The sequence below is a fragment of the Puma concolor genome, chromosome A3 (assembly GCF_028749965.1).
Source record: "Puma concolor isolate L17-30 chromosome A3, mPumCon1.1.hap2, whole genome shotgun sequence".
NCBI lineage: Eukaryota > Metazoa > Chordata > Mammalia > Carnivora > Felidae > Puma > Puma concolor.
Window position 1 is genome coordinate 137,930,230 of NC_141669.1, and position 18,921 is coordinate 137,949,150.

At 48.1% G+C, this 18,921-nt stretch overlaps 1 protein-coding gene across 1 annotated transcript in view; it reads left to right on the forward strand.

Annotated features, from left to right (window-relative positions):
• CDH26 (cadherin 26) overlaps positions 1-18,921 on the forward strand; it is a 42,579-nt gene that overhangs the window by 15,472 nt on the left and 8,186 nt on the right. The window contains 10 exon segments of the mRNA XM_025932471.2: positions 859-1,006; positions 3,259-3,425; positions 3,859-3,987; positions 6,136-6,321; positions 7,557-7,825; positions 11,445-11,587; positions 13,408-13,647; positions 14,961-15,182; positions 15,747-15,877; positions 17,490-17,567. Coding sequence (XP_025788256.2) covers positions 859-1,006; positions 3,259-3,425; positions 3,859-3,987; positions 6,136-6,321; positions 7,557-7,825; positions 11,445-11,587; positions 13,408-13,647; positions 14,961-15,182; positions 15,747-15,877; positions 17,490-17,567 — 1,713 coding nt within the window.

Below are 18,921 nucleotides of genomic sequence, written 5' to 3' on the forward strand. Positions count from 1 at the left end.
CACTGATGAAGGAAATCAAGGGAGGTCTAACTGAATGAAAAGATAGACTGAGTTTATGGATTGAAAGATGGAGTATTAAGGGGATAATTCTTTCCAAATGTATCTGTAAACTCTGCACAAGACTGATCAAAAGACTAGCAGAACTTTTCATACATATCAACAAGCTGTGCCAAAATTTACATGGGGGCGCAAACCAGCTTTTGGTTCTCTTGGCTCTGTTTTGCTATTTTGAACTTTATTGATATATCTTTATCGTTTCCTTCTTTCTGTTTGAGTTTAATTTCCAAGGTTCTTAAGAAAGCAAAGGGAGAGAAGCCTAAAGTATCAATCCGAGATCTTTTGAAAGCAAAGACTTCCTGCTGCCTGTTTGGGGTGATGGACCCTCCTTATTCAAGCACGAAAGTAACAGCAGTAGCCTTTTGAGAACCCACCGCAGGTCAACAGCGGTGCCAATTACTTTCAACGTTCCTTTTCCCCAAAACTTTTAAGTGTCTGCTCTCCGCGACATTTCAGCAATACTGGTTAGCGTATGTATTTTTCATGACCGTGCTGACACGGCCGAGGCTTCTATGCAATCTGGCCACGACTACCCGGGTAGAGAGACTGAGATTAGAACCTAATTGTAACTCATGGTGTACTTTTCCGGTCAGTGCATGGGTTTGTCCCACAATCTTTGTGCCAGCCCTGTGCTCGGTCCCTGGGGTCACATGGCGAAGGACAGCGACGTGATCCCTACCCTCAGAAACTTCCCGGCAAGTTCAGGAACGGAGGCAAAACATACGAGCACGCGAACAGTGATTTGAGCAGCAGCATCCAGAAAATGATCCTGCAAGGTTAATACAGTTCTCTGCTTTCTAGGTTTACTTTGATGTTCTGGATCGCCTATCAGGAAGAGTCATGGACAGTTCCCTGATTTTCAACATTAGGATCGGTGATGTGAACGATCACGCACCCCAGTTCCCTCAGAAGGAATTTAACATCAGCGTGAAGGAGAACCACGCTGCAGGTGTGTGCAGTGGGGCGTCCTCTCTGCTCTGCTCCATAAAGGTTTTTCCCGCTTTGATTCTGAGGGGGTGCTTGATCCTCAGGGAGACGGGTTACTGTTCACATCCTGAAGGTTGCAGGCCCTGGATTCCAGTGAAATGCTTGGAGGTTTGTAAGCCTCATTTCGTATTGGCAATAAAAATGATATGGAAATCGTGTCTGTCGGAAAAGCCGATAGGTAAGGACCAGTCTAAAATAAGCCAGGGGCGGCTGGGTGGCTCAGTCAGTTGAGCGGCCGACTTCGGCTCAGGTCACGATCTCGCGGTCCATGAGTTCGAGCCTCGCGTCGGGCTCTGTGCTGACAGCTCGGAGCCTGGAGCCTGCTTCGATTCTGTGTCTCCCTCTCTCTCTGACCCTCCCCTGCTCATGCTCTCTCTCTCTCTGTCTCAAAAATAAATAAACGTTAAAAAAATTAAAAATAAAATAAAATAAGCCAAATGCAACGAGGGAGAATGCTGAGCTGAACGGCAGGCTCCCGGATAGTCTCTGTATTTTCTTGCCTGTAAAATGACAATGAGATGCCATCCAGAGTTTCTGAGCTACAGATTCTGTGAGTCTTTAACTCCAAACCACTCATACTAGAGTGTGCATCTATTTTAATAACAGAAAAGCATGATTTACTTCACAAAATAGTCTTTAGAGAACTCAGAAAATTCCAAGAAATTAAGACTGAAATAGAAAGCATATTTAATACTTCTAATTAGAGATAAGTATCATTAATGTTTTAGTTTATATTCTTTTCAGTATTTTTCTTTGCATTTTATATATGTGTGCATGTAAACACACTGTATGTTATGTTTACCTATGTGTATATATTCCCGGATTTTTATATATAAGCACAAATGCATATATGTATATATACATACATTTTTCATCTTTATCATAGTGCAAAGTGTAAATGGCTGTATATTAAATATTTACAAATGTACGGGTGTATTTTTTTTACGTGGGTAGATTTATGAATTTTCTCTTCTAAAAGTGCAATTCTGCTGTTTGTAAACAGTGTTCTCCTACAGCATCCTATTGTGTAATACTTTATTTCATGGATGTGTTTTTTTTTTAATTTTTTTTTTTTTTGTTCAACGTTTATTTATTTTTGGGACAGAGAGAGACAGAGCATGAACGGGGGAGGGGCAGAGAGAGAGGGAGACACAGAATCGGAAACAGGCTCCAGGCTCCGAGCCACCAGCCCAGAGCCTGACACGGGGCTCGAACTCACAGACCGCGAGATCGTGACCTGGCTGAAGTCGGACGCTTAACCGACTGCGCCACCCAGGCGCCCCTCATGGATGTGTTTTTACAGTAACTAACCTCCTATTGTTAGACATGTATGTTTTGTCCCCACTTCATGTTATGTTCACAAAATATGCTTCCGTGAATGTTTTTGAGCTAAATCTGCATCCCATTCAAGCGTCGTTTACTTGGCATAAATGCAGAGAACCACGGCACACAACATTTAAGTATTCTGCTCCAGTCACCTCCCAGCACATCCCAGGGGGCCTGGCTGCTGTCCGTCTTTGATTACTGAGTGCTTGCTTGTGTCGATAGGTTTCCTGTCCACGTGTTCCTCCCTTTTGTCTACTTCCTGTTGGCGTGCCTGTCGTTTTTCTCCTTGATTTTAACCTTCTTATTCTATATGAAGAATGTTTATGTCTGCCCTATATATGTTTTCCTGGCTTATCATTTCTTTTTAAGTTTTGTCTGCAGTTTTTTTTTTGTTTTTGCCACACATTTAAAAACCTGTCTGATCTATGAATTCGGGCCTTCCTGTCTCCTGCGCTTGCAGTCGTGATGAGAAGGTTCTTATGACTATTTAAATATTCCTCTTTATTTTTTTTTTAATTTTTTTTTCAACGTTTTTTATTTATTTTTGGGACAGAGAGAGACAGAGCATGAACGGGCAAGGGGCAGAGAGAGAGGGAGACACAGAATCGGAAACAGGCTCCAGGCTCCGAGCCATCAGCCCAGAGCCTGACGCGGGGCTCGAACTCATGGACCGCGAGATCGTGACCTGGCTGAAGTCGGACGCTTAACCGACTGCGCCACCCAGGCGCCCCTCCTCTTTATTTTTTATAGTATGTCTGTAGTTTGATTTTATAAATATTTAATCCATTCTGGTGTATGCCTCAATGCCATTTAGCAAAAGGATCGTCATTCTACTGGGTCGATAGGCTGCCTTTGGTCAACAGTAACCGTTAAAACAATTCTTTCCAGGTCAACCTATTTTCCGGATGTTAACAGTTGATTTGGATCAAGAAAATACTCCAAATTCTGAAGTCCTTTATTTCCTTATTTCTCAAACGCCAATACTGAAAGAAAGTGGCTTCCATATCGACCGTATCAGTGGAGAAATACAACTCTCAGGATGCTTAGATTATGAGGTTATGTGGATTTTATTATTTTAAAAAAATGAAATGTGTTCTCTATCTCTGAGCCCCAGACTTAGGATTTATGTTTGCAGCAGAAAACCCTCTGTGGCTAGGCTTGCTATTGAGATCGTTAGAATGGATTATTTTTTTTTCTAATTTTTTTTTTACATTTATTTATTTTTGAGAGACAGAGAGAGACAGAGCGTGAGCAGGGGAAGGGCAAAGAGAGAGGGAGACACAGAATTGGAAGCAGGCTCCAGGCTCCAAGCGGTCAGCACAGAGCTCGACGTGGAGCTTGAACTCACGAACCGTGAGATCATGACCTGAGCCGAAGTTGGATGCTTCACCGACTGAGCCACCCAAAGGCACCTATAGTGGATTGTTTTTTTAATATTTCCCTTTGCTGCATTTGAAGGGCTTGACTGTTCATTTCCTCCCCACACAGACGGCTCCTCGGTTTACACTGCTAGTCAGTGCGAGGGATTTTGGAGAACCACCACTGTCATCCACGGCCACGGTTCACATCAACGTGGAAGAAGGCAACAACCACATGCCCACGTTTACCCAGGAGAACGTAAGGCACCCAGGCTGGCCCCGAATGCCCAGTCCGTACAGAAACAGCCTCAAGTGCTAGGCTCAGTGTTGCTGAGGGGATTGGCCATACCCCCAAAGATACATGTCATTCTCCAAAATAACTTAAACTAGAAAGAAGACGCCAGCCATGCTGATACAGAATCCCTCAATAATAGACTGGGGAGCTTACTTTTATTTTTTATTTTTTTACTATTTTGGGCTAGATCCTGTGCTCAGAACTTTTACAGGCATGCTTTCATTTTCAATTGCTGGGACTAGCACGCGATTCCCATTTGACAGATGAGGACACTGAGGCACAGAGAAGATAGAGAATCCGTGCTCACTGTCCATGAGATTTCTCAATTCCACACTGTTGACGTGGGATGGCAAATTCGTTGTTGTAGGGTCAGGGGAGTCCGCCCAGTGCACTGCCCAATGCTTAGTAGCATCTCCAACCTCTACCCACTAGATGCCAATGGACCTCCCAATTGTGACACCCAAACATGTCTGCATACACTGCCCAACATTCCCCGGGCAGTGGGGGCAAGTTCGTGAGAATCTAGACCTGAGTGTTTAACCAACATCCAGAGCTCTAGAATAGGGAAGATGAGCAGGTGGGTTCTGGCTTTGCCTTTCTCAGCTCATCTGATTTATAGACTGACATGGGATTTCACATGCTACACATCCCCATGCTTGAAGAAAGCACTGGAACCCACTGTTCCAGACCATTTGGAAATGCCACGCCATTTGAGATCTGCAAGATTGCTAAAAACACTCAGGAGCTGTCCCCTATTTTGTATTTTGTGCTCTTCTATATGAATTTTTCTGAGAAAAATATCCACTTTACTTCTTTCTCCTGACCCCTCTCAGTGAGAACTTTCTGGAAGACCTAGCGAGATCCCCAACCCAGCACCCCTCCCTCCCACCCCCCAACCCAACACACCCACCCACACCCACACACACACACTCTTAATCATCAGCTCCCTGGGGATGGAGTTTTGCCAATCCTGTTCACAGCACCTAAGATAGAATCTGGCACATCATAACCTTTGTTGAATAAATAAATGCTACAAACAATTATTTGAGAAAGTATTATTAAAAAAAAATTTTTTTTAATTGTCTAGACAAGAGGAGCCCGGCCTACTCAGTCAGTAGAACGTAAGACTCTTGATCTTGGGGTTGTACATTCAAGCCCCATGTTGGGTGTAGAGATTACTTAAAAATAAAATCTTTGAAAGGAAATAGAATAGACCAAAGCTGAAATGTTTTCAGATGAAAACACCTCAGCAAACAGTATAGAATAACTGAAAAAAAATACTTAACTATGTTTCAACCTTATTTCAAAATCTTTCTCTGGTTTAGTAAAAAGCTCTGCTCTGAAGTAAGGGTGGGGAAAATGCACCCAGTTTCGATATACTTGTCAAAGAGAAATTATCTTGTCACCTGAGTATTGACTAACAAGTTCAAGATCTACATGTGTTAGAAAAATGATTGCCTTAATCTAAGTAACCGTAAGAGTTCCATCTTAGGAGAAGAGCTAGGATTTTTTTTTTTTTTTTTTTTAGCAGCACAAACTAGGATGTGTATTACTATTTTAAATATTCTTAGAAAAATAGTGCATTGAGTTGGATTTAAGAGTACTTTCAAAGTCATTCAGCTGTCAGGGCGTCTGGGTGGTTCAGTCGGTTGAGCGTCCGACTTTGGCTCAGATCGTGATCTCACCGTTGGTGGGTTCAAGCCCTGCTTCGGGCTCTGTGCTGACTTGGAGCCTGGAGCCTGCTTCGGATTCTGTGTCTCCCTCTCTCTGTGCCCCTCCCCACCAGCACTCTGTCTCTGTCTCTGTCTCTCTCTCTCTCTCTCAAAAATAAATAAATAAATAAATTAAAAAAAAAAAGCCATTCAGCTGTAGACACAAGTCACCGGGGAAAGGGACAGAGGAAGGACCTGGGTGTGCTGGGTCAGGCAGAGTTTCAAATCACTTGAGATTAAGCTCAATAGCAAGAGAAATAAATACCCATGTTAAATCAAACTCAATGCACTATTTTCCTAAGAATCTTTAATATCCATGTCATTGTTGTGCATTTCTTTCCTTGCTTTCTTTTTCTTGCTTTTGTCTCCGTGACACGGAAATGACGATGGCCGCTCCCAGTATAAGATTCAGATTTCTGAAGGCCGTGCCAACTGGGGCGTGTTGCGTCTCCTGGTCCAAGATGCTGACTTACCATTTACCTCAGCTTGGAGGGTAAAGTTTAACATATCGCAAGGCGACGAAGAAGGACGTTTTGACATTCGGACTGACCCCGAGACCAATGAAGGGATTTTAAATGTTATCAAGGTAAAGCCATCAGGGGATGTGCACCTACCAGTGGCCGCGGGAGTCCCGATAGCGAGATGCCTGCCGTGTGCCGAGCACATGAGGTGTGGCATGTCATGTGTCCAAGTGAGGATGGCAGGCTGTGTCATGACCCCCTGCTGCCGTGGGCCCTCGGCCCTTTGGACTTCGTTTCTCCTCTCACCAAAATATTATCAATACTACAAGTTAGTTTTTTGAGACGGTGTTAAGCACTTCAACATTTAATTTTCTTATTGTTTGAGACAAAATTTAATAGATCTATATGGGCCCTAAAACGTTTTTTTTTTTTTTTTCTGATATGCTAAAAATATTTAAAACATTTTCTCTAATCCTGGGAGTCTGTTGTTTTTTTTTTCTTCTGAGTTGAAAAGACATTAGAACATTTGCACGGACCCCTGAAAGTATCGTGGGCCCCTGGCACTTTGCTGCTGTGCCTAATGAGGAGCTGGCCCTGCAGGAAAGTATATTATCTTCTCATTTGACTGATGAGGAAACCAAAGCCCAGAGAGGTCGGGTTGTTTCACAAAGTCTCACAGCTGGAGTAGGGGTTCCGACTGAGGCAGTCTGACTTTATTGCTTTTAGTCTGACTCTCACCTAGAGCCTGGAGTGACCAGTGCCTCTGGGTCCGGGCAGGTGAGTCAGCCTGGGGGTCAGGTTCACAGACAGCCCTGAGTCGGTAGGTCTGGGGTGGGGCCTGAGCTTCTATCTATCGGAGGCACAAGCTCCCGGGTGATGCCCCTGGGACCCTCCCACGCTGTGAATAGCAGGGCTCTGGTGGACTCTATCTCAGACGCCTGGGATTGAACATTTCAAATACTCATGGCTTTTCAATTCTTTTAAGGCAGTGAGTGCCCTGAGTAACGGCGATCATTAGTATCTGTATTTCCTTAAGCTCCCCCCCCCCTTTTTATAGCAGAGTCGCCACATTAATGTTTCATTAGGTTATGGTTTTTGTTGCATTTTTCATTCCCCTCTGATGGACGGTGGCTCTTTTCAACCAGGAGAGGGGGAGGAAACAAAAAAAAAAAAAAGAACTCCATAAATGACTTGAAAATGAGCTGGCAACTGTCTTTTGATCACTACCAGAGGCAGTGTAAATAATAAATGAAGCGCAAAAGCCACACGCTCGGGGTGTGCGTGATAGTGGGCATGGGACTTTCTCCGGCCAGAGAAGCAGCAGCAGGTGCTAATGGGATCCTCTCTCTGGGACTTGCAGCCCTTGGATTATGAAACTCACCCCGTGTGGCGCCTTGTCATCACGGTGGAGAACGAGGAGGCCCTCTTCTCCTGTGAGGGGGGCCGGCTCCGGGAGCCCAGGAAGGCAGCGGCGAGCGCCACTGTGAGTGTGCAGGTGACCGACGTCAACGACCCCCCGGCCTTTCACCCCAGGAGCTTTGTCGTCAGTGAAGTCGATGGCGCCGGGCCTGGAATTCAATTGGGAATATTTAACGCTACAGATCCAGACAGAGCCGCCGGCCGGATAAGGTGAGAAGAGAGGGCTGGGAAGAGTGGTCGTTTAAACAGAATTAGTCACACCGAGGGCGCTGCCGTTGGGCAGCTGGTGAGGTCGACTCAAGACACCTGGAGGCCCGCTGGCCCGGGTTCAATGCCACCTTCCTTCCATAGCTTTCTCTGCGCCCCCCTCCCCAGGTGGGGTTCACCTGCTCATTTTCCTTTGCACTTAGCATACATCGCTTTTATATGGGTTTTCTTGTATTAAAATAATTTGTTGTGCATTTCGATCTCCCTTTTTACTAAAGGTTGTAAACTAGCAACAGAAGGGGTTGTTTTTTTAAATTGTGGTAAAATATATCTAACACAAAGTTTACCATTTTAACCATTTTTTTTGTTCGGTTATTATTTATTTATTGAGAGAGAGAGAGAGAGAGAGGTGGGGAGGGGCAGAGAGAGAGGGAGAGAGAATTCCAAGCAGTGTGGAGCCCCATGCAGGGCTCAATCCCATAAATTGTGAGATCGTGACTTGAGCTGAAACCAGGAGTCAGAACCTTAACCAACTGAGCCACCCAGGAGGCCTCTTTTTTTCTTTTTAAAGTTTATGTATTTATTTTTGAGAGAGAGAGAGAGAGAGAGAGAGAGAGGGATTCCTAAGCAGGCTCCACACTGTCAGCATAAGTATGACTTGGGGCTCAAACTCATGAACTGTGAGCTCATGACCTGAGCCAAAATCAGGGGAGTTCGATGCTTAACCGACTGAGCCACCTAGGTGTCCCCCATTTTAACCATTTTTAGTTCAGTGACATTAAATACATTCACACTGTTGTGCAACTGTCCCCCCTGTCCGTCCCCAGAACGTGTTGATCTTATAAAACTGAGACTCTGTCCCCATGAAACAAGAACCTCCCTCCCCCTCTCTCTGCCCGTCTCTCAGACACTGGCGACCAACACGCTACTTTCCATCTCTACGGGTTTGACTGTTCTAGGAACCTCACAGAAGTGGAATCATACAGTGTTTGTCTTCCGGCAGCTTATGTCGCTGACCATACTGTCCTCCAGGTGTGTCCACCCGGTAGCGTGTTGCAGACCTTCCTTCCTTTTCAAGGCCGAGTAATATTCCCTTGTCTGCATAGACTACATTGTGCTCATCCATTCATCTGTGGGTGTGCACTTGAGTTGCTCAGTGTTTTGCTTTTACAAGTAAAGTTGCCAGAATCCCTAGGAAGATGGCGGCGTCAGAAGTAGCAGGAATCTGCCTCCCCACCGACAAGGGCGCTAGAAGAATCTGTCTCATGTACCTGTTTTGGAACTCTGGATTCTGTTGAAGGGCTGCAACGCCCAGGGAAAGGCTTGGGTGGTAAACCGAGGTTAATTTTGGTCAATTATAGCTCTTAGCACGTGTTCCTGGAACAGCCAAGTGTACAACTTGCAAGAGCCAGAGTGGGCACAAAAACCTCTGGCCTCCAAATGTCAGGGATCCATGCTTCGCTCACTGATTGCTGCTTTCAGTCCCAGAGGTACAGACGAAGAGGCAGGTGGCCATTGTTTCTGGTCCCCCACCCTCACTGCTACAAATCCCTTCCCCCCTTCAGGGGATTTGAAGGTCCGATGCCTTTATTTCCCCCTCTTCATTTTTTGCCTTTTCCTGTTTCAGGAGCCAGACATTAAAGGCCAGGAGAGTCCACATGAAGCACAGATAGGAGGAAAGTTAGAAAGGGACCACGCACACCCAAGGAAAGGCTCAGGGAAAAGGCGTGAGAGGGCCTGAGGTTGAGAGGCTGGGCCTCAGCACAGAGACAGCCTATGACAGTCAGACAAACAAACGAAAATAAAATACACTAAAAACAATAAGGAAAATCAGAAAACCCTGGGAAGGGGCAGAATTTGACTTCCAGAATCATCACATTATTAGATGCAAATGTCTGGTGCTCGAGGAAAAAAAAAAATCACAAGGCACATAAACAAACAGGAAACTAAGGCCGATTCAAAGGGAAGAAAATAGATCAACAGAAACTGTTCCCGAAAAATACCTGATGGCAGATGGGTTGGACAAAGACTTCAAAACCGCTATCTTAAAAACGCTCCAAGAGATAAGGAAGCTGTGGAGGAAGTCCAAAGACGATGTGTAAACAAGACGGAAATGTCAACAAGGACACAGAAAACATAACAGGAAACGAGAAAGGTGATGAGGGACTTACTGTAAGAATTACTTTACACATTTACAGATTCTACTCTTTAATCAGAAGACAGAGATCGACAGCATGTATAAAAACATATGGTCCAGGTGCGCCTGGGTGGCTCAGTCGGTTGAATCAAGAGTCGGACTCTTGATTTCGGCTCAGGTCATGATCCCAGGGTTGTGGGATCAAGCCCCAAGTTGGGCTCTGTGCTGACAGCATGGAGACTGCTTGGGATTCTCTCTCTCACTCTCTCTCTGCCCCTCCCCCACTTGCACATGCTATCGTGCTTATGCACTCTCTCTCTCTCTCAAAATAAATAAATCACTTAAAAAAAAAAACCATGTGGTCCCACTAGATGCTGTCTATAGGAAACTCACATGAAGATCCAAATACACGAACAGGTCACCTGATACCATACACAAAAATTAACTCAAAATGGATCAGGACCTAAATGTAAGACCAAAATCAATAAACACTCTTAGAGGAAGCATAGGAGAAAAGCTTCATGACCTTGATTTGGGAATGATTTTTTGGATGTGACACCAAAAACACAGATAACAAAGGAAAAAAAGAGTCAGATTGGACTTCATGAAAATCAGAACATCCTGTGCATTAAAAGACACTATTCATGGAGTAAAAAACTGACCACAGGATGGGAGAAAGTCCTTGCAAGTCCTATATCTGATAAGCGATTAATATCCAGAATATACAGAGAACTCCTATAACTCAGCAACAGAAAAACAAGAACAAGCAAGTCCCAAAGTGGACAGGACTTGAATAGACATTTCTCCAAAAAAGATCTACAAATGGCCAGTCGGCACGTGAAAAGATACGCAACGTCGCTAATCATGTGAGAAGTGCGATTCCGAACCACAATGAGACCCCACCCCACGCCCATTAGGATGACGTCTATCAAAAAGCCAGAAAACAAGTGTTGGCGAAGATGTGGAGAAATTGGAACCTTTGTGCACAGTTGGTGACAATAGAAGTCGGTGCAGCCACTGCACAAAACAGGATGGTGGTTCTTCAAAAAATTCAAAGTAGAACACCATGTGACCCATAATTCCACTTCTGGCTATATGCTCCCAAAATTGAAAGCAGGACCTCGAAAAGATATTTGTACGCCCACACTCAAAGCTCCATTATTCACTATAGCTAAAATGCCAAGGAAGCCCAAGTGCTCACTGACGGGTCAGTGGAGAAGCAAAACGGGGTATATATATATGATGGGATGTTATTCAGCCTTAAAAAGGAAGGAAATTCTGTAATATGCTACAACACGGATGAATGAATTTGTCGACCTTACGCTCTGTGAAATATGCCAGACACAAAAGGACAAATTCTATTTGAGCTCACTTACAATTCCCCACATTACTTGCGATAGAATCTGTGTCTGCCGTGATATATTTTGATTTGCCTTTTGATGTAACTTCTTACTTTTTAAAATCGTGTGTGTTTCCTTCTACAAGGTATAAACTGGTTCGTGACCCGGCAAGTTGGGTCACAGTAGATGAACTCTCAGGAACAGTCACCACCAGGAAGCAAATTGACCGAGAATCTCCTTACGTAAACGATAGCTTTTACGTAATCATTGCTCACGCTATTGACGATGGTAAGTGTTGACCCAAAATTAGGCGGGAAAGTGTGTTTCCTGGCTTCCTGAGGGAAAATAACTCTAGTGACAGTCTTTCGGCCCAACCTGGAAAACTGTAAATCTTTTTATCACTAGGCAGCTACTGGCACCCATTTTTTTTTAATGTTTATTTATTTTTGAGAGAGAGACAGAGTGTGAGCAGGGGAGGGGCAGAAGATTCAGAAGATTGAGTCGATGAGGAAGGCACCATCGGACCCAGTGTCTGTTCCATCTCGCCATAAAGCAGCTCTTTAGCTCTTTCTCAAAGCCGGTGGTGGGTGATAAATACTTAGCACAGTGTCTCTGTACTGGGAATGGCTTATAAGCTCTGACAAGTGTGACCATATGGGACAAATTTGTCATAAACCTGGCCGGGCAGTTCTGTGAGCGTGTTACAACACTACTGTCTCTGATCTCCCATGGCTGAACTTTTAAACCTGCTGAAACCAGGGTGCCTGGGTGGCTCAGTCGGTTGAGCGTCCGACTTCAGCTCAGGTCATGATCTCACACTCTGTGAATTCGAGCCCTGTGTCAGGCTCTGTGCTGACAGCTCAGAGCCTGGGGCCTGCTCAGGATTCCATGACTCCCTCCCTTTCTGCCCCTCCCCTGATCATGCTCTCTCTCTCTCTCAAAAATAAATAAAAACATTAAAAAAAATTAAAAAAAAAAACCTGCCGAAACCAAAGTTGAATAAATCACAACTTTCAAATAACTTTAGTTAATTGCCTTGAAGGAAATCTGTGAATTCAAACCCAGGTTTTAAGGGAAATGTAGGTGTATATCCCATTTGCACGATTAATGAGTAGAATGTTGGTTAGGTTAGGAAGATATTAAATCTGTGTTCCCTTGGGGCGCCTGGGTGGCGCAGTCGGTTAAGCATCCGACTTCAGCCAGGTCACGATCTCACGGTCCGTGAGTTCGAGCCCCGCGTCAGGCTCTGGGCGGATGGCTCGGAGCCTGGAGCCTGTTTCCGATTCTGTGTCTCCCTCTCTCTCTGCCCCTCCCCCGTTCATGCTCTGTCTCTGTCTGTCCCATAAATAAATAAAAACGTTGAAAAAAAAATTTAAAACAAAAAATCTGTGTTCCCAATCGTTTTTTTTTTTTTAATTCATTTTGAGTGGGAGGGGGTGTGGAAAGAGAATCCCAAGCAGGCTCCCCACTGTCAGTGCAGAGCCTCATGTGGGGCTCGATCCCACAAACCGTGAGATCATGGACTGAGATCGGGAGACAGATGCTTAACTGACTGAGCCCCTCCCCCGCCCCCGGGCATCCCCCAATCAGTCTTAAGTGAGGAGAAAGAAAGGGGGTCCATCTTCCAGGGATCTGAAGAAATGATGTAGTGGGGTCCAGAGTACCCATTATCTGGTGTCCCCTGGTGGCTGACACTATAAAACTGTAGTGACAACCAGGATTCTGATGTGGACTCAGCCAAGATACAGACCATTTCAGTCACCACCTCACACCCGTTTCACTCCTGTCCCACCCCCTTCTTGATGCCTGGCATGATCGACACCCAGAAAAACGAATGATTCTATCCCACCTGGTTCTACAAATGATTTTGGGTGGCAAGCGTTTTGTTCACGTACCCTCCCCAGAGATTCCAAATTTTCCAAAAAGCAGGAAGACAGGTCAAACACCTACTGTAAAGCTTACGACTTTGAAAGGGAAATGGAGTCAGTCTTTCTGTGGATCAGCTCTCTTCCCCGGAGGGCGGCAGGGCTCATTTTCCAGGGATTTGTGCGAGTGGAAAAGGTTCTTTCATTAATGAGCAACCCTGTCTGGAATCCCTGTGTTCCAAGGCCTCCCGCCGCAGACCGGGACGGGGACCCTGATGCTTTTCCTGTCCGACATCAATGACAATGCCCCCGCTCTCCATCCGCATTCTCGATACATGGAGGTCTGTGAGTCTGCGGCGAACGAGACGCTCCTCCTGGAAGCGGAGGATGGAGATCTGGAGCCCTTTGCAGACCCGTTCACGTTTGAATTGGACAAGTTGTGGGGAAATGCAGAAGACACATGGAAATTGGGGGCAAATCGGGGTGAGTATTTGTTCTGGCCAAGGATAAAGGATTGAAGGCAACCTGACTCTCACAGACACAGGCAAAAAAGGAATTTATTGGCTTATGTAACTGAGAAAGATGCCAGGTAAGCCTGTGTTCCAGCAGAACTGGGTCTAGGTGCTCAAGGGACATCCCTGGACAATGTCTGTCCTTACTGTGGCTCTGCCTTTCTCCGGGTTTCTTCTTTTGCACGCAGGCTCTCCTCTGGGGTGGCAGGGTGGCTTCCAGGAGTCCCTAGGACCCATCCTAGCACCTGACAAGAAGACGTATGTCACTGTGTGACCTGGGTCGCCTGCTGGGAGTTGGGAAGGGCAGATATGTGGACTGGCTGGTTCCGAGTCCACGCAGAACCACGCTGGGATCTGGGCTTTACACCTCCTGACCCACCTGGGCTGCGGGTTCCGGAGGTGCGGCTCTCCCAAAGGAAAACAGGGGTGCTGTTACCGGGAGGAACCACTGGCATCCATTGTCAACATTCTCCTTTGAGCTTCTAGCAGCGTATCTGCAGAATGGCGCATGTCTTTTAGTTGCCACTGTGAGCTCATGTTTATGGTTCCCAGACCCAGAGTGTGTAGGGAAACACTGAACTTTTTCCCACAAGAGCTCTGGCCTTTGCCCTTGGCTTCCGGGAGTTGCTCTCTAGGCCCTTGGGACGTCCTGCCTGAAAGGAGTGTTTCTGCTTACCTGGGGTCTTGTGCCAATCGGATAGGAACACTGGGATTTAGGGTGGACGCTATGGGTCCTGTGGGCATCCGGCCATCTCCAAAAATGCTGGGGCCAGGGGTCAGCTGTACAGGTGGCTGGCCAGGTTTACATGACTGAGTCTTGAGAAAGATTCTGGACACAAGGCTCAGTGAGCTTTCCTGGTTGGCCTTGCTCCAAGAATGTTGTCACTTACCTACGCGGGAAGTGACGCTGTCCTGACAGATACAGAAAGTGACACCGTCCTGACTCCACGGATACTTCTCTGGACTCTGCCCTATGTGCTTCCTGCCCTGACTGATTTTAATCTCTATCCGCTTGCTGTGATAAACCATAACTATGAGCACACAGCCTTCAGTGAGTTCTATGGGTCCTTGGAGAAAATGTTCAAACCTGAGCGTGGTTGAGAAGCCACGGACTTGTAGCAGGTGTCACAAGTGGGGGTGGTCTTGGTGACTGTTCCCTCTCACTTCGAAGTTGGCTAACTTTTGTACAGAGCCTTGGCACATGGTAGGCACTTAGTAAATATCTGCTGAGCAGATAAGCAAATGAACGAGTGAATTGCACGCAAGGTCCGTTTCCTTTTGCAGGTCGGTCAGTTGAACTTTGGATGTTGAGAAGCCTCCCGCCTGGGAATTACTCAGTGCCACTTTTCATCAGAGACAAACAGGGACTTTCCCGGAAGCAGACCGTCCACGTGAGGGTCTGTTCCTGCCCTGATGGAGTCACATGTGCGGAGCCGTCGGTCACAGGAGCTGGGCTCCTCGTGGGGGCCCTGGTCCCTCCCTCTGCAGCGTTCGTGGCTCTAGCAGGTCAGTGGTCTGCGGAACTGTCCTCGGGATGCGGCTCCTCTCCCCGGCCTGTCAGCCGGCAGTGTGGAGTCCTCCCTCCGGGGTGGGGAGCGGAAGATGGCAGAGATCAGTGGGATGCCTTGAAAATGACCCCTAGGCTCATCGGAGTCACGGACTCAGATCAGACTTCCCCGACCTGGTCGGACATGCTGCCTGTCTGGCGAGAGCAGCTTCTATTCAGCCGCGGCCGTTGATAGCAACGGAGCCCGTAGATGAACGCTATGCTTTGCAGTAACGCTGGGGGCCACAGTGTACAGATATCTAGGCTCCTGGGCTGGTAGGAGGCTGACGAGGACGCTAGATTCTCAAATAAACAATACGATATTATCGATCGCATGGTATGAATCGATTCAACCAATAGTGATCTGGCACCTGCTCGGGCCCCACGCTGCACTAGTCCCACAGCTACAGAGACGATCGCGGCCCAGTTTGGCCGTGTCCACTCACGGCCGAGTTGCAAGTTATCAGAACCAGATCCCGTCAAAACCCCCGTCCGATTCATTGTCCTGCCTGGTCTCATTGTAGTGGCTCTGCTGTTCCTGCTGCGGTGCTATTGTGGCTCCGAAGCCACGGGGCACGGACGGTCTGTCCCACGTGACCAAGGCCAGCAGACGCTGATCATGTATAACGATGAGAGCAAAGCCATCTCGACCCAGGTAACGGGGCCTCACGCGTCGTGTTTCATGCTGGTGATGTCCGCAATTCACAAGGCACACCTTCCCATTCATCGTGCCTTCTCTCATCGCTTCAAACTCACGCATGTTTGAGTGGAAAATGGGCAAAAAAAAAAAAAAAAAAAAAAAAAATCCCGTGAAAATTGTCCAGCTCAACTACATTGATTTCTTGCATTAGGTCGGTCATTGTCAACTAGGGGCAATTCAGCACCCCCGGGGGACGCGTGGCGATGTCCGGAGACGATTCTGATGGTCGTAACGGGTTGGGCTGGGGAGACGTGTTTTTGGCTTCCAGGGGGTGGAGGGAGGCCAGGGCGGCTCCCAAATGTCCTCCAGTGCACAGGACAGGGAGGGGGCTGGCTGAGGTGCCAGCCGCGCTGAGGTGCAGAAGCCTTGGTTAGAGGCAGACGGTGTCTGCCGCGTGGAGCTTCTCTAGATGGAGAGTGTGTGAGGCTCACCCGTGAACCGCCTGGGGCAGGGGTGAGGCACAACCCGGCCCTCCGCCCTCTCCCAGCCGAGGCTGGGCACCGAGCTCACCAGCCTGTCAGGGACTTCTCATTCGCTTCGTCACAGCGAGCGCGCCACTCACCCTCACGTCCTCACCTGCGCACCAGGGATGGCAAAGTCCACCTTAGAGACCGGCTGTGGATCAAGCAAGACCTGCCCGTGGAAGCTTCTCACCCTCCCCAAGACACAAGGCGATCGGCAGGTGACTGTTGGGTTTGCAAAGCTGCTGCCACCGCCGCTGACCTTGCTGGCTGTCGTCACAGCAGCCCTGGGCTGGGGTCGGCCGGGCAGCGCAAGGAAGGCGCTGCAAGCTCTCCTGCCTCACTTCACCTGGAAGTGGTGGTTGATCTAAAAACCGAAAGCCAAGAAATGCGCGGAGGGAGCACCACCCTTCCTGCGCGGGGGACACGGGACGCCCCATCTTGCTCTTGTCTCGGATCTCCACCCACAACTTTCTCCTGGGACAACAAGAGACTTGTCGCGCCAAGTGAGACGTTTTTGGGAAAAGACAGTCCAATTCACTTTGGCCATGTGCTTGAGTAAACAGGGAGATGTTCTCAGAAGTGATGGGTGGTTGGAGAAGCTGGCGGTGACCCAGACCCCTCGGCTTCTTCTCACATTTGCTCTTCCTTCCTGGCGTGAGGGAAAGGGAAGCGACCGCCTTGGGCCATGGTGTGGGTGCACCTGCCTGTGTGCCCACAAAGGACTGCTCTGAGCCCTCCCGGGGTGGGGTCGAGAAGGCAGGAGGTATGGTACAAACTCTCCAGTACGCACAGCACGGCCCAACCCCGGGGACCCCGAGAGTGTTGCCGCGAGCCTTGGAAGAGAATGAGCTTTGGACTCTGAGGCCCCATCACAACAGTCTTTTTCACCATCATTTCCTGTGAGACACAGAACAAGAAACTCTGCCTCCTGACCAGCAGTTCCGAAGCCGTGGTCTGGATTTACGGGATAGGTGTATTTTCCAGAGTCGGGACGTTTCCTGTGAGGGTGTTGATCCGTGTTTGGGATGTTACTCCTGCTCTCTGCCTTTATTTCTGCCGTCTGTAATTTCAACCCCGTCATATTTCTTTCCGTGTGCCCACAGGGAAGGCCAGATGTCAGGGATCAGATGTCAGTCCGGTTGCTAAACACAGCGGGGGCGGAGGCCGAGCTCGGTGCTCAGGTAAGCACGGCCCATCGGCTGCTTGGGTTTAGACGGAGGGTGGCTCTGCGGAGGGTTCCCGCGGCAGGGAGCCCCCAGCCCACATCCCTCACGCCCCTCTGCGAGCCCGCTCCATGCCTGCCTGCCCCCTGCCTCACCCGCAAAGCCCTGTGACTCCACCCGGCCTAACAGGTCAGCAGCATCCGGTGGCCCCACGCCCAGATTTCAGCCTCAGCGGTGCCACCTTCACGACCTTCTGCCACACGCACATGCCACCCGTGCCAGTGTCCTTTTTACAATATTTCTTTCAGTGGATTTCTGTCCGGATAAAGCACGTTTCTTTAAACAGGAAATCCTATATTTCAATGGTAAACAAAAAACTAGTTTTACCTGTACAAAGAGCTGAGAAGTGGAAAGTAGATACAATCGAACTAGAACCCCGTAACTCTGGGTAGAAAATGCCACCTGCCAAAGGCTCGGGTCTCTGAAGAAGGCAGAGACGGGAGAGCCACGCTGTCACCAGGTGGAGACCCCCCCCCCCCGCCCCCGATGCCATCAGGAGTGTGGATGAGGAGTCAGAGGGGGAAGCATTGTCTCACCCTGCAACTCAACGTCATTTAAACCCGTGTTCCCAAACCGGCCAAATCTTCCCTTCTCTACGTGATAGATGATCCGACTTCAAAGACAGCGAGTTAATCCGGGCTGCCATAAATTATTGAGCAGGTGCTTGGCTGGGGGTGAGCAGGGGCCGGTCCACGGGCGTCCCGCCCACCAATCCATGCCCCTGGGGGAGGACGACTGCTCCTTCTCTCTTGCACACCTTGCACACCGATACCGTGTGAGCTGCGTCGAGGGGCCTATCAGCTTCCAGAGGCCAGAAGCATTGAGCGTGTCCTAGGCATGCACCCTGCAGGCCCCACCCGCTGACTCTTTCCCAGAACCCCCGGGGGAGGGTGATCGAGGCCTGCCGCTTCTGCTTCTCCATGTGCCTCTGGGTTCCTTTCACCCAGAAAGTGAAAGTCCTGCAAATAGTAACTTCCCCTGTGGTGATGGGTTAAATACAGTGCCACTCACACACCTTCCCTCAGTCAAGGTGTCACGTATGATTCATTGGGTAACCTGATATGTTAAAATCTGCCGCAAAGCATGAGCTTTGTTAAAGCCACCATTAAGATCCACTCCCTGCTTTATTCTCTTGGAAATTTTGTTTCGCCATCGAAGGGCCTAACAGAATAACAGACACCCAAAGCAGAAATTGCCGACAGCCCCACCCTTGAATGCAGCTTCATTGGTCTGTGTCACTGGCTAGGTCTTGTGCATGCACACCCTTGGTTTTCGGGCATCTGCAGCACTACGGATGGAATGTTCCAGTCCC